Source organism: Oryctolagus cuniculus, chromosome 11, assembly GCF_051225735.1.
Source record: "Oryctolagus cuniculus isolate XC-2025 breed Fujian yellow rabbit chromosome 11, ASM5122573v1, whole genome shotgun sequence".
Taxonomy (NCBI): domain Eukaryota; kingdom Metazoa; phylum Chordata; class Mammalia; order Lagomorpha; family Leporidae; genus Oryctolagus; species Oryctolagus cuniculus.
In genome coordinates this window covers 113,161,110-113,173,299 of record NC_142877.1, presented here as the reverse complement: position 1 = coordinate 113,173,299, position 12,190 = coordinate 113,161,110, and the positions used below count along the sequence as shown (strand labels likewise).

Below are 12,190 nucleotides of genomic sequence, written 5' to 3'. Positions count from 1 at the left end.
AGGTGCTGCAGCCTCCTCCCCCTGCCCCTTTTGTCCCCAGCCCAGGGCCCTCTCCCTGGGTCTCCGCTGTGTCCGCCCACCTGTCTCATTTCACAGGGGCTCACCTGCCTGTCGAGAGTCTGGTTGAGTAGAGCTTGGAGTTGCCCACGGTGTCAGCCACGCCCACGTGGGCTGGGCCCTGACCTTGATGGTGAGGGTCAGACACCAGGGGAGGGGGAGCGGGTAATGGCACGGTGGGAGCCATCCTGGGCCCTGCAGGCCTCTGCCCACCACCTGCAGCACCCACCCTACAGTCCTGACCACCGCCTGTGTCCAAACGTCCCCTGGAGGCCAACTCGCTGCTCTGCGAGAACGAGACACAGGGACGCTCAGGGAGCTACCGATCCCCAGGGGCGCCCTCTCCTGCCTGCCCACAAAGGGGCTGGGACCTCTCAGCACGCACAGCCCGGAGGGTCCAGCAGGGCCTGGGCTGGCAGCCCCCCCCCACCCCGCACCTTTCTCCCTGCTACCAAATCTGAACGTGAAGACTGACTCAGTGCCATGGCCAGGGCAGCAGGCAGGTGCACGGGGGGAGGGGAAGGCTGGCTGTGGCTGGGTGGGGAGGCACCTCTTGGTGACACAGAAGGCACAGTCAAGGTCATGGTGTTGTAACAAACCCACTTTAATTGAGAGTGTACACAGAGACCTGGAGCAGCAGGGGCGTGGCTGGGGGAGACCAGGTCACACCCCCGTCGCAGCCCACATACCTGGTCTGTTCAGGGGTATGGGGACAGAAGCCGGGGTGGTCGCGCTGAGCTGAGTGGCAGGCAGGGGCTGGGCTGGCCAGGTGCAGGTGTGCAGAGCCGGGGCAGGCCATGTGTGCCTGTGTGCTCACGTGTGTGTGCATGTATATACAGGGGCACCGTGTCCACAGCCATCTACAGGAGCCCTCCAGGCTGACCTCGGGAGAGGGTGGACAATAAGACGTCCCAAATCCCTGAAGGCCCCAGGGGCTGAGGAGGTACCAGAAGGGGCCCCCTCGTGGTGGGCACTGGACGTCTGGAGCTAGCCCTGCTTCTGCCGCTGACAGACTTGCTGTGTGACCTGGGACAAGTGATCTAACCTCTCTGGGCCTTGCAGAACCTCGCTAGATGACCACCTTGGTTTCTCGTGGTCCTAAAGGGAGATATACAATGGATCTGTGAGGAGCTGATGACCAGGGCCATTGGTGTACAGGTTCGAAGCCCACCACACCTAGTATGTGGGGGTAACCAGAGCCCCCAGCCTTGGGGCACACGGAACAGGCCCAACCTGTCCGAGTATGCTCGGCGTGGGTGGGCAGAGGCCAGAACTGGGGACACGGAGTGTACACCCTCCTCTGTTTCCTATCATCCAGCAGGTACTCAATAAATGCTCGAGAACCAAGCTCAGCAGAGGACAGCTTGGCTTGGGGCAAAGCTCGGTCTCGAACTAGCTAGGGGGCGAGGCTGTCACCTGGGACCTGTCACCCGCCCCTCTGAGTCTCAGTTGCCTCCTCTGTGAAATGGGTGCATGAAGGAGAAGCAGCCCTGGCCTGCCAGCCCCGCTCCAAGCAAATGTCTCCAAACTCTGCAGCTCGGGCTGGCAGTGACGGGCCTAGCTGCAGGCGGGGCCCCGGACGCCTGTGTGGGGAGCAGGGGAGACAGCGGCTCTGAGCTGGGCGGGGCCTGGCCAAGGAGGGGCACTGGGCTCTTACGGGTCCCACGACTTGCTTCTACGACTACGTAAGCCACGGGAGCAGCTGCAACACGGGAAAGCACAGCCACTGGGCGAAGGTCCCGGCGGGGAGCCGGGCCGACAGGGGGTGGGGGGAGAGACAGCAGAGCCGGAGGCAGGAGATCAGCTGCCACCACGCCCGGCCGGGCCTGGCCCCTGGCTCTCGGGCGCTTCCGTCCTGGGTCTGGCTCCTTCCAGAAGGTTCTGTGTGGTGCAGGCCTCTCTGGCATCAGCATTTCCCCCGGTCTCACGAGGGGAAGGCTCCCGCCAGAGCTCTCCCAGAGGTGTCCTCGGTGCTCAGAGAAACGACTCTCGCGGGGAAGCCACAGGCAGGGGCTCAGAGGGGAGCGGCGGGCGGGCAGGTGGGGAGGCGGAGGAGCGGGCAGAGGTCAGCGCCGGGCCAGGTCTCTGGACCAGACTGCTGTGGCGCCCCCCGGGCGGGGGGCTGCGGGCAGCAGGTGTCTGGGGCCACCTCCCTTTAAGGCACTGCCCCCCACCCCACGTCCTCCCTGCTCACTGGATGGTGCACTTGTCCCTCTCGCGGGCCTGGCCCTCCCGAAGGACCTTGGCCTTGATGTACTTGAGGTCACTGTTGACGCTGGGGCGGCGGGCGAAGGGCGAGACCATGCCGTAGGCGTCCATGTCCTTGACGCGGCGCATGCAGAAGGCCCGGGGGTGGAAGGCGTCGCCGTACTGCACGGAGATCTTGCGGTGCAGGGCGGGGCTCATCTCGTGCGGCAGCTTGGCCATGCTGAAGAGCACGTAGAACATCTCGTCCACGTTGGTGTTCCTCTTGGCCGACACCTCGAAGTAGGCGCAGTTCTCGTCGCCCGACACCAGCAGCTCGGCCTCGGTGCTGGGCACCTGGCGGCACAGCTCGCCGTGGTCGTTCTTGTTGCCGCAGATGACCATGGGCAGCTCGGCCGCCTCCTTGGTCTTGTTCTTCAGGCAGGACTTGACCTCCAGGATCTGCTTCTGCAGACGCTTGACCTCGTCGAAGGACTCCCGGCTGTCCAGGCTGAAGACCAGGATGAAGACGTCACCTGGGGAAGGAGGGGGAGGGAAGTGAGTTCCCAGCCGGCCCAGACCGCCCCTCCCTGCAGCCAGCTCCCGCCGCTGACCCACACGGGCCCCACGCGGGGGGGCGCTGACCGCCCTCTTCCGTGACTCCATGGGAGGCTCTCTCATTCTCCCCATTTCTCAGAGCAGGAAACTAAGGCAGGGAGGGCCTAGGACCCTTGTTCACAACCCACAGACGGTCACTGACTTGGCCTTGCCTGGCGAGTGCCGTGCTCGGGTAGCCGAGAGCCCGGGCCTGGCCTGTCTTGCCCAGCACCTCTCCTGGGACCCACGCTAGCACCGGACACACAGCAGCAGCCCAGAAGCATTCGTGGCTGCAGCGGCAGGGTACGCGGGTGCTGGGCAGGCCCGCGGTTGCCCCTCGCCTCCTCCACTTACCAGCCACGAGGCCGTGAGCAGGCCGCATGGCCTCTCCACACCGCGGCTTCCCCGCCTGTCCTGTGTGGACGAAATGCTGCCCTACGGGACCACTTGTGAGATAGTGAATGGGGAGTGGCGGGCGCTGGGTCAGCTCCAGTGTCAGTCACGACAATGAGCAAAAGCACCTGCTGAGACCCGAGCACCACAGCCACGTGCCGCGGACTCCTCCCTGGGGGGATCGTGTTACCCCGCGTGACAGGTGAGCCTCCAAGGCTCACAGAGGGAAAGGCACCTGCCGAGAGCATGCGGGTTCAGCATGGCAGTCCAGACTCTCGGCCCAGCTGTCGGCTCACGGCCGGGCTCTGCTTCTCGGGTAATCACGGGGTGAGTGCGTGAGCGCTGCCTTCAAGGCCCAGGCCAGCTCCGCGGCAGCCCTGCAGGTTAGCGACCAGCAGCAGGGCCTGGCGCGGAGATGGCAGGTGCGGGGTGAAGGTGGCTCCACCCCGACTCCCCAGTCTCAACAATGACTGGCATCTCATTGCCCAAGCCCCTGCCTCTCTTTGGCTCAAACTTTTTAACAGCCTGTGGTGTAGACATGAGAGTCCTGAAACCAGGACTTCAAGGAGCCAGCAGGCGGCCCTGGTTCCGAGAGTGTCTGGCCAAGCCGCCGCCACCTTCCTCCAGACCCAAGAGCACGCCAGGCACTCCCGTGACAGCACAGGCCGTGTTGAGAGCTGCGTCCGGCCAACAGGGTGCCCTGAACCCAGCACCTGCTCATCTCCTCTCCCCAGGGCCTGGCACTGGAGTGTCACTGAGGCCGGCTCACTGGGTGGCATGGAGGGCACAGAATGACAGTGTGGGCCGTTCTGGAAGGCACTGCGTCCCATCAGGCTAGCCCCGGGCTCCTGGGGTCAAATGGGAGAGCCTAAGGCCCAGAGCCGGAGGCCGGCGCGGCTAGCAGCTGGATGGGGAGCCGGCTTTCAGGATTGGCTGTGCACCAGCACTAGGCTGGAACGCGAGGCGCAGGCCAGGGCGGGAACAAAGCAAACCGGGGACAGATGTGCTCAGAATGACAAACTCCCTCCTCGAAGGGGCCCAGACAGAGAGTCCACAGCATGCTGGGGTGGCTCCCCTGGGCCGGGGGGGGGGGGGAGGAGGCACACAGCCAAGGGGCGTTAGCTTTGTCTGCCGTGTCGGAGGCAGGGTGTGACGACGTAGCGGGTGCATGACCCCGAACTCACTCTGGGGCCGGCGCAGGGACGCAGCAGGTTAAGGCACCGGCTCTGATGCCCGCATCCCATGAGAGCACACGTTCAAGTCGCACCTGCTCCGCCGCCCATCCACCTCCATGCTAACGGCCTGGGAAGGCAGCAGAACGTGGCCCGAGTGCTTGGGTCCCTGCCAGGCTCCTGGCTTTGGTCATGGTGGCCATTGGGGGAGTGAACCAGCAGATGGAAGCTCTCTGTCTCCCTCTCTCTCTGTCACCCTCCCTTTTCAAATGAATAAACCAACCTCTTAAAAACTGAAGAAAGAATGCATCGTCCCTCTCCGCACCTCTCCCCCTCCCGGTGACACTGGCCTGACATCAGTGAGCACGCAGCCCCTCCCATCACCGTGGGCTGCCCGCTGCCCCCTCCCCGCCCCCACCCCACTGTGCTCACAGTCCTGCAGCCTCACAGGGAGGGAGAGGGGGGCGACCCTGTGCGGTGAGGAGGCAGAGACCAGGCCGTCCGGACCGGACCTCTGTGACACTGGCTGCCGGGGCTCCTCTACCTGCACGCTCCCGCGCCAGCATGGGGGGGGGAGGGGGCGCCTGTGCAGTCAGGGTCACGCAGTCCCCGAGGAAGCGGGGGCCGCGTGCTCAGGGCATTCAGGGATGGGCCCAGCGCCGGCCTTGATGCTGCCATGGCACGGAGCCCTTGGCAGGGCCCTGGGTCCTCACTCACTCTTCCCTTCCGCGGCCCGCGGCAGGCAGGCACGCTGCACGTGCCGCTCACTCTACACCCAACACTGAGCACCGCACGTGCGTCAGCTCCGTTCTCGCAGGGCCCCGAGTCAGGTGTTCACGTGACACAGTGTTACAGACAGGGAACCTGAGGCACGCAGGGATAAAACCCGGCCTCGGACAGTCTCTGGGCCTGCCCTCTCAGCTGCCACCTGACCACCTGAGGGTGGGGACGAGAGCCAGAGCCCCACCTCCAGGCGCCCGGCGCCCCACACCCTGTCCCCCCAGGACCCACAGCGGTTGAGGCCACAGCTCAGCCCGGATGGGTGAAGCCCAAGAGACAGACGGCGCCCACCAGCTGTGCAACCCCCGCAGCAAGTCCCGGAACCCCTGGCCTCAGTTTCCCTACTTGTAAAATGGGGGCTGACACCTGTGTCCCAGGTTTGCCGCGAGGGTTATGAGCCTGGGGCCAGGCTGCCACTCGTGCCCAGGCTGTGTCCAGGCCCGGCCCTCGCCTCTCCGAGACAGGGCAGAGACCTGGGTGCCAGGACACCCCAGCCCGTGACCCGCCGTTCTGTTCCCAGAATGCTGTGGAAGGCAGCACCGCGCACAGGGAACCGGGGCGGGCGGGCCTCACCTGTGAGGATGGAGAGCCTACGCATGGCGGGGAAGGGGTGGTTGCCGGAGGTGTCCAGGATGTCCAGCTGGTACATGTCGCCGCGGATGTTGTACACCTTGCGGTGGAAGTCCTCGATGGTGGGCGTGTACTGGTCCTCGAAGCGGCCGTTGAGGAAGCGCGACACGATGGAGCTCTTGCCCACCCTGGAGGCACCCAGCACCACCATGCGGTACGAGTTCTTGGCGGGCACGCTGAGCGCGCAGTTCCCGCTGGACAGGGTCTTCATCATGGCTCGGGGCTGCGACAAAAAGCCAGAGGAGCACGCGTCAGGGGGCCTCGAGGTAGGCCTCAGTTTTGCATCTGCAAAATGGGACCGTCTGACTAGGTTCCCTGGACGCAGCCTTGGCATTCCACCCCGCTCGGTCCCTCCCTGTCTTTCCTTCACTCCCTCGTTCGTGCACTCGCTCACCTGTGCACTGCTCGCCCACTCGTGCTCGGGCTGCAGGGCTGGGTCCTCCCTCCCCCTCACCACTGACCCCGGGCGAGCAGCTCCACCTCTCCGGGAGTCGCCTGTCTCACCTGTGAAGCGAGCCCAGTTCCCAGGCTTGCTGCAAAGGCCTGAGCACAGGGCAACAGCTCACGGATGTCACCGGATCTCAGCACCCGCTCTGGCCCGGCTCAGACACCGGGACAGGAGCCCTGGCTTCCTGGGGCCCGCGATGCCGGGGCAGACCCGGGAAGCCACAGGCATGCATCTCCTGGCACCCCGGGGAGGGAAAGTCTTTATGTCCAGGTCACAGCCTCCGAGCTGATGCCCCAGGCTGCTGCAGCCAACGGGCAGGATGTGCTTGAGACCATGGCTTTGGACTTGGAGGGCGCCCACTGCCCACGGCTGGCCGACAGCCTCTCCACCTCCTGCCCCAAGACTTTGCCTCCAAGGCCCTGGGAGTTCACTCCGGCCTCTGGGAGACGCAGAGGACGGCAGCAGGGGAATGGCTCACTGGTGACTCAAGCTTTGCTCCCAACTGCAAGGGCTCACGGTTCTGGGGAACCATCCAGAACTTTCCATGGGAGCCTCTGGACCCCATGGAAGAGGCTGGGACAGACCCAGCTCCAAAGCCCAGGTGGAGCTGAGCGAGCCTGCCTCCACGGCTCCAAAGGCCTTTCACAGCCCAGCCACCCTCCTGAGCCCCACAAGTCGCCCCCCGCCAGCAGAAACCCCTCCCCGCTCTACAGGACAGCGAGCCGGCCCCAGATCTGCAAGTGGGTACAGGCCTGCTGAGATAATCCCCTTGGTCCTCAGGGGGCTTCCACCAGTAGCACAGGTTGGGCACTGCACAAGGCACTGGGCAGGATGGGCGAGTGGGGGCTGCAGGCAGAGGGAAGCAGGTTTTGTCTGCTGTTTGCCCATCAAATGGGCCAAGACTGGGCTCCCACCCCTGGGTGCCCCACATCAGCAGCTCTGAGTGTCTCATCCATTCGCCACAAACCTCACACCATCCCTACCACAACACTGAAGAGTGCTTCAGACGGCTCTCACGGAGACCTCCGGCGCGTGCATCTCCTGGCACGTGGCCATGTCTGCTCCCCCCTGCCCAGCTATGGCTCTCCAAATACCTCTCCCAGACCTCCCGCCAGGGCCACTGCCAGGGTGCCCACGTGACCGCAACAGGCCGCGAGGAGGCGCACGCAGGAAGCCTACAGGGCGCACCCCGACCCCAGGCCCATCACTGAGCACCAAGCCAAGTACAGAGCCGCGGGAGCCAGTGGCAACAAAACTCTGAAGCCCGGTGGTGAGGACACAGGCCCAGAGGGGTTAAGGCACTTGCTCACCCTCACACAGCCAGCAGCCGGCCATGGAGGGACCCGACCCCGCGCGATGGAGCACACGGGAGGGGCTTCCCCGAGTTCCTGCCAGGTGCTCTCTGTCTTATAATCTCACATTTCCATGACCATTTTGAAGCCCTTCCTGCTACTTTTCTTTTTTCTTGTCTAAGATTTATTTATCTATCTGAAGAGAGGTCGTCCATCTGCCAGTTCACTCCCCAAATGGCCACGATGACCAGGGCTGGGTCAGGAGCCAGGAGCTTCCTCCAGGTCTCCCAAGTGCGTGCAGGGGCTCAAGCACTTGGGCCATCTTCCGCTGTTCTTCCAGGCACATTAGCCGGGAGCTGGATCGGAAGTGCAGCAGCTGGGACTCGAACCTGGGGCCGATTTGGGATGCTGGCATCCCAGGCGGTGGCTTAACCCCGCTGCACCACAGCGCCAGCCCCTTTTTAAAATTTTAATTATTTATTTATCTATGTTCCTCCTGCTACTTCTCTCGTTTCACAAATAAGGACCTTGATGCCCACGAGGCAATTAACGAGGAGCTGGGGGCCGGCTCCAGGCGTCAGACCCTCGCTGCTCCCCAGTTCATGCCTGATGCACCGGGGAAGTCATCATCCAGGACAGCAGTGCCAGGCACCCAGCAGGTGCCAGTGAACGGCCCACGGACACAGTGCACAGCCAAAGGGCTCTGCCTCGGGGCTCACCCATGCCCCACCTCTCCCCTCTTCCCCAGCGGGCCTGGCTGACCCCAGGGCTAGGCACACAGTCGTGAGGCACCCTGGCCGTGCCTGTGCGGCCAACAGAGGGCCCGGGGCTGGCTGGCTCCCTGTCCTGAGACCGCCCCTCTCCAAAGCCCTGAGCAGGAGGACTCTGCAGGTGGTCCCCTCTGCAGACAGTACAGGAAAGGCACCAGCCACCCCCCAGGGATGGCGTCTGACTCCATACCAGTCCCGCCCCAGCCCCCAGCCCAGAACTCCTGGTACAGGTAAACTAGTATCAGTGACTGAATGGGCTGCAGGAGTCAGAGAGGGGAGGCAGGGAGTCAGAGGTGAGGTAGGGAGTCAGAGAGGGGAGGCAGGAGGCAGGGAGTCAGGGACAGAAGGCAAAGAGTCAGCAAGAGGCAGGAAATCAGAGGCGAGGCAGGGAGTCAGAGAGGGGAGGCAGGAAGCCAGAGAAAGGAGGCAGGGAGTCAGAGGCAAGCGAGGTAGGGAGTCAGAGAGCCAGAGAAAGGAGGCAGGGAGTCAGAGGGGAGGCAGGGAGTCAGAGAGGGGAGGCAGGAAGCCAGAGAAAGGAGGCAGGGAGTCAGAGGCAAGCGAGGTAGGGAGTCAGAGAGCCAGAGAAAGGAGGCAGGGAGTCAGAGGGGAGGCAGGGAGTCAGAGAGGGGAGGCAGGGAGTCAAAGAGGGGAGGCAGGGAGCCAGAAAAAGGAGGCAGGGAGTCAGAGGCGAGGCAGGGAGTCCAAGAGGGGAGGCAGGGAGTCTGAGAGGAGAGGCAGGGAGTCCGAAAGCGCAATAAAGTGCAAGGCTGCGTCCTCAGAGATAACACTGAGTCTTCACGTGGCCCCGGCCACGTGGGGCCGTGTGAGGCACTGACACCTGGATGCCAGGTGACAGGGCCCCTGTGGGCTCCGCCTCCCGCCCCCACACCGTTCTTTCTCCTCAGCAGGAGGAGGCAGGTGGGCACTGATGGGCGTGGCACAACGTCTCTCCTCCGCTGCCTGCTCCCCACTCTCCACCCTGGGCCGGGCTGACCCCAGGAAGGCACAGCCAGGACTCAGTTTAAAGGGTCTTTTGGGAGACCTGAGAGTCACCAGTGACCACCAGCAGCGTGGGAGCCAGAGGCACTGATATGACCGCTGAGCCCACCGCAGCAGCATGAGGGCAGCCGGGGGCACAGACGCCGGGGCGGGGCGGGGGGAGGCCCAGGGGAATAGTGACCCTGGCCAGGCAGGCGACTGCCCCTGCCTTGTTGCCCACTTCCCAGCAGTCCCATTGGGGACGCACTGCTCTGCTCCCACTGGACTGACGGGATGCTGATGGGCAGGGAGGCTGAGTCGCCTGCCCTGGTGCACACACAGCCGGCTGGCTGGGCAGGGAAACCACCAGGCTGCTGGGCTCCTGGCTGAGCTCCGATCGCTATGAGAACCCACCCCTGGCCCAAACCAGAGTCCTTAGGAGAACAGTGTGCGGCGGAGTGAAGCCTCGGCTGGTGGCAGCGGGAGTGACCCCGGAGGCACATTACCACCTCACTCCCCCCACCCCCCTGGCTCACCTGCAGACCCTGTAAGTACACCTGCTGGTTCACTCCTCCCTCGCACCCCTCTCCCCCAAGGCTTGCCTGGAAGAGGGGGGTCACACAGGCAGGGACAGCAGGCTGAGGGTGGGGACGCCCGTGTCCTCTCGGTGGGCACCCCACAGCCGGCTTCACTGCACTCGCCCTCCCCCCAGCCCCTCTGCTCCCCCCACACACACTGCAGACCCTGGCCGCAGCTCCGCCCACCTCCAGCCAACCCCCTGGGCCCTGGCAGATCAGGACAGCAGCAGGGAGGCAGCCACGGCTCTCCACAGCCCAGCTCTGCCTCTCCCCGACCTGGCCAATGACTCGGCCTCCTGGGGCTCAGGCTGTTTCTCCATTAAATGGGGGGCCAAACCCACAGCCTGGCCAGAGGCCGGTACAGCCAAAGGGCACACACAGCAGGCCTCAAGCCCCGGGTTCCTTTCTTTGTGGCACTTAATGCCAGCAGTCTGAGCTGGGTGCAGGCAGAGGCGTGAAAGGACCCCCACCTGGTCACTCCCACCCCAGGAGAAGCCCGCATCTCCCCCCACCCCACCCCCCACCCGCAAGAGGTCCCGGACAACATTCTTGCTCTGGCCAGAGGCGTGTGGGGTCCCTCGGGGCCACTGAGCCCTGGAAACTCTTCCCAGGCAGGGGACATCTGTCTTTGGCGACCCAGAGAAAGCTGGAGGGGCTACGGGTAAGGAAGGGGCTCCCTGGCCTGCTGTCCTCAGAGGGGGTCCCGGCCAGCCCAGGGCCTATCACAGACACCCCCCACCCACCCACACGCAATTGTGCAGGCTGCTGCTGGCTCCAGGAGTCCTGGCAGTGTTTTTGAGAGTCTCGTAGCACGCTGGGTCAGGCTCCCCTTCCTGGAAAGGGTGCAGCCCCCGCCCAACCCACGCCCCGCAGAATTCAGTTCTTCCTAGCTAAGTAAAGTTGCTATGGACCCTGGCACATAGTAGGTGCTCACCCAAACCAGCTCTCCCCCTGGCTTGTCAAGGAGCGCCCAGCTTTCCTCGGTCCGGACCCTCCCCGCCCCTCCGGGCCGCCCCACTTCGACCCCACTCCCCGAGGCTGCTGCCCGTCTCTCTCCTACCTGGCGGGCCAGGCCTTTGGCACGGCGCGGAGGGCTGCCAGGAAGCGCCTGGAGGTGTGGGGAACCGCCTGCCGTTCCGGCCGCCGCCGCCGAGCCTCCCTGTGGCTGCCGCGGCTCCCGGGTCACTGAGCGGGGCTCCTCCTCCGCGCGGCTCGGGGTGCCCGGCGCGGCGCGGCCGGGCGAGGGGGCGCGCGGAGCTGGGGCCCCATGGGTGGGCTCCGAGGGGTCGGCGGGGCTCGGGCGCTGGGCGGGCTCCGGCTCGCCACTGCCGGCCCTGCCCTGCCCCGACCCGGGGGCCTCCTGCTGAGCCAGGTGCCCGGAGGCTTGGCGACGCGCGATGCGGGGGGGGCGATGGGGAGAGGGTCCCCGCCTGGGGCTCCCCGGCGGGCGGGCGGGCTCAGGGCGACTCTGGGGATCAAGGAGCTACCCCTAGAGACCCGGGGCTCGGGGGTGTCCTCTGGAAGTGACCGTGGATGCGTGCGTGTCCCGGGCGCGTGAGCCTGCCCTGGCCGCCCGTGCTACCCTCTCCGCCCGCTCCCACGGGGTCGCTCGGGCCTCCGCGCCAGCCCGCAGCGCCGCAGCTCTCCCCGCGAGGCGACGCCAGCAGCTGACGGAGGAGCAGGGCGCTCAGCTCCGCTCGCGTGTGTGGGAGGGGGCCGTGAACGCCGCCCCAAGTTCGCCTTAGCCCGCCTCCTCCCCGCGCCCTCCCGCGGAGGAGAACTTTCTGCGCGGCCCCCGACTCCCCGCAGGCGGACGCCCCCTCCTCCGGCAGGGCGAGCTCGCGGTGCCTCCAGAAAGCGGCCGGAGCGCTGACTCCCGCGGGCGGTCCCGGGCGAGCGTCGCCCACCCCGCGCCCGCGGCCCCCGGCGAGCAGCCCGGCCCGGCGTCCGCGTCTGCCCCGCGCTCGCGCGCTCGCCCGCCTTCGCCCCGAGCCCCGCCCCCGCCCGGAGCCCTTGTCCAATGGGAGCGGAGCCCGCGGCCTTGCCCCGCCCCGCCCGCGCCCGCCGGGCGCCGCAGTCCGGCGGCTCCGCGTGCCCGGGCGCGTGGGGCTGGGGCGGCTGGGGGGCGGCTCGAGGCGCCGGGGCACGCGCGCGCGGGGGCCGGAAGGCGGCCCGGGCCTCGGAGGCTGACGTCTGCGCACGCAGTCGCACGCACGCCAGCTCCGGCCGCAGGTGGCCGGCCGCGGGTGGTCTGCAGCCCGCGCCCACCCCGCACCCCCCCACCCCGGCTCCCGAACCCGTCTCCTGCGGA

The 12,190-nt window shown here is 66.2% G+C and overlaps 1 protein-coding gene across 1 annotated transcript; it reads right to left on the bottom strand.

The window, feature by feature from the left end:
* Positions 1–640: 640 nt before the first annotated feature.
* On the bottom strand, positions 641–11,803 carry RASD2 (RASD family member 2). Its single transcript, XM_051846029.3, has 3 exons — positions 10,940–11,803; positions 5,757–6,036; positions 641–2,777 (listed from the first exon to the last, which is right to left on the bottom strand). Exons 2-3 carry the CDS (start codon positions 6,025–6,027, stop codon positions 2,248–2,250), a joined length of 801 nt encoding a protein of 266 aa, XP_051701989.1. The 5' UTR covers positions 6,028–6,036; positions 10,940–11,803; the 3' UTR covers positions 641–2,247.
* Positions 11,804–12,190: the final 387 nt, after the last annotated feature.

Bases quoted from the DNA above. Each gene is read 5' to 3' on its own strand.
- RASD2 (XM_051846029.3), bottom strand. From the start codon at position 6,027: ATGATGAAGACCCTGTCCAGCGGGAACTGCGCGCTCAGCGTGCCCGCC. The intron at 2,778-5,756 runs GTGAGGCCCGCC...CTCCTTCCCCAG, and splicing joins TAGGCTCTCCATCCTCACAG to GTGACGTCTTCATCCTGGTC.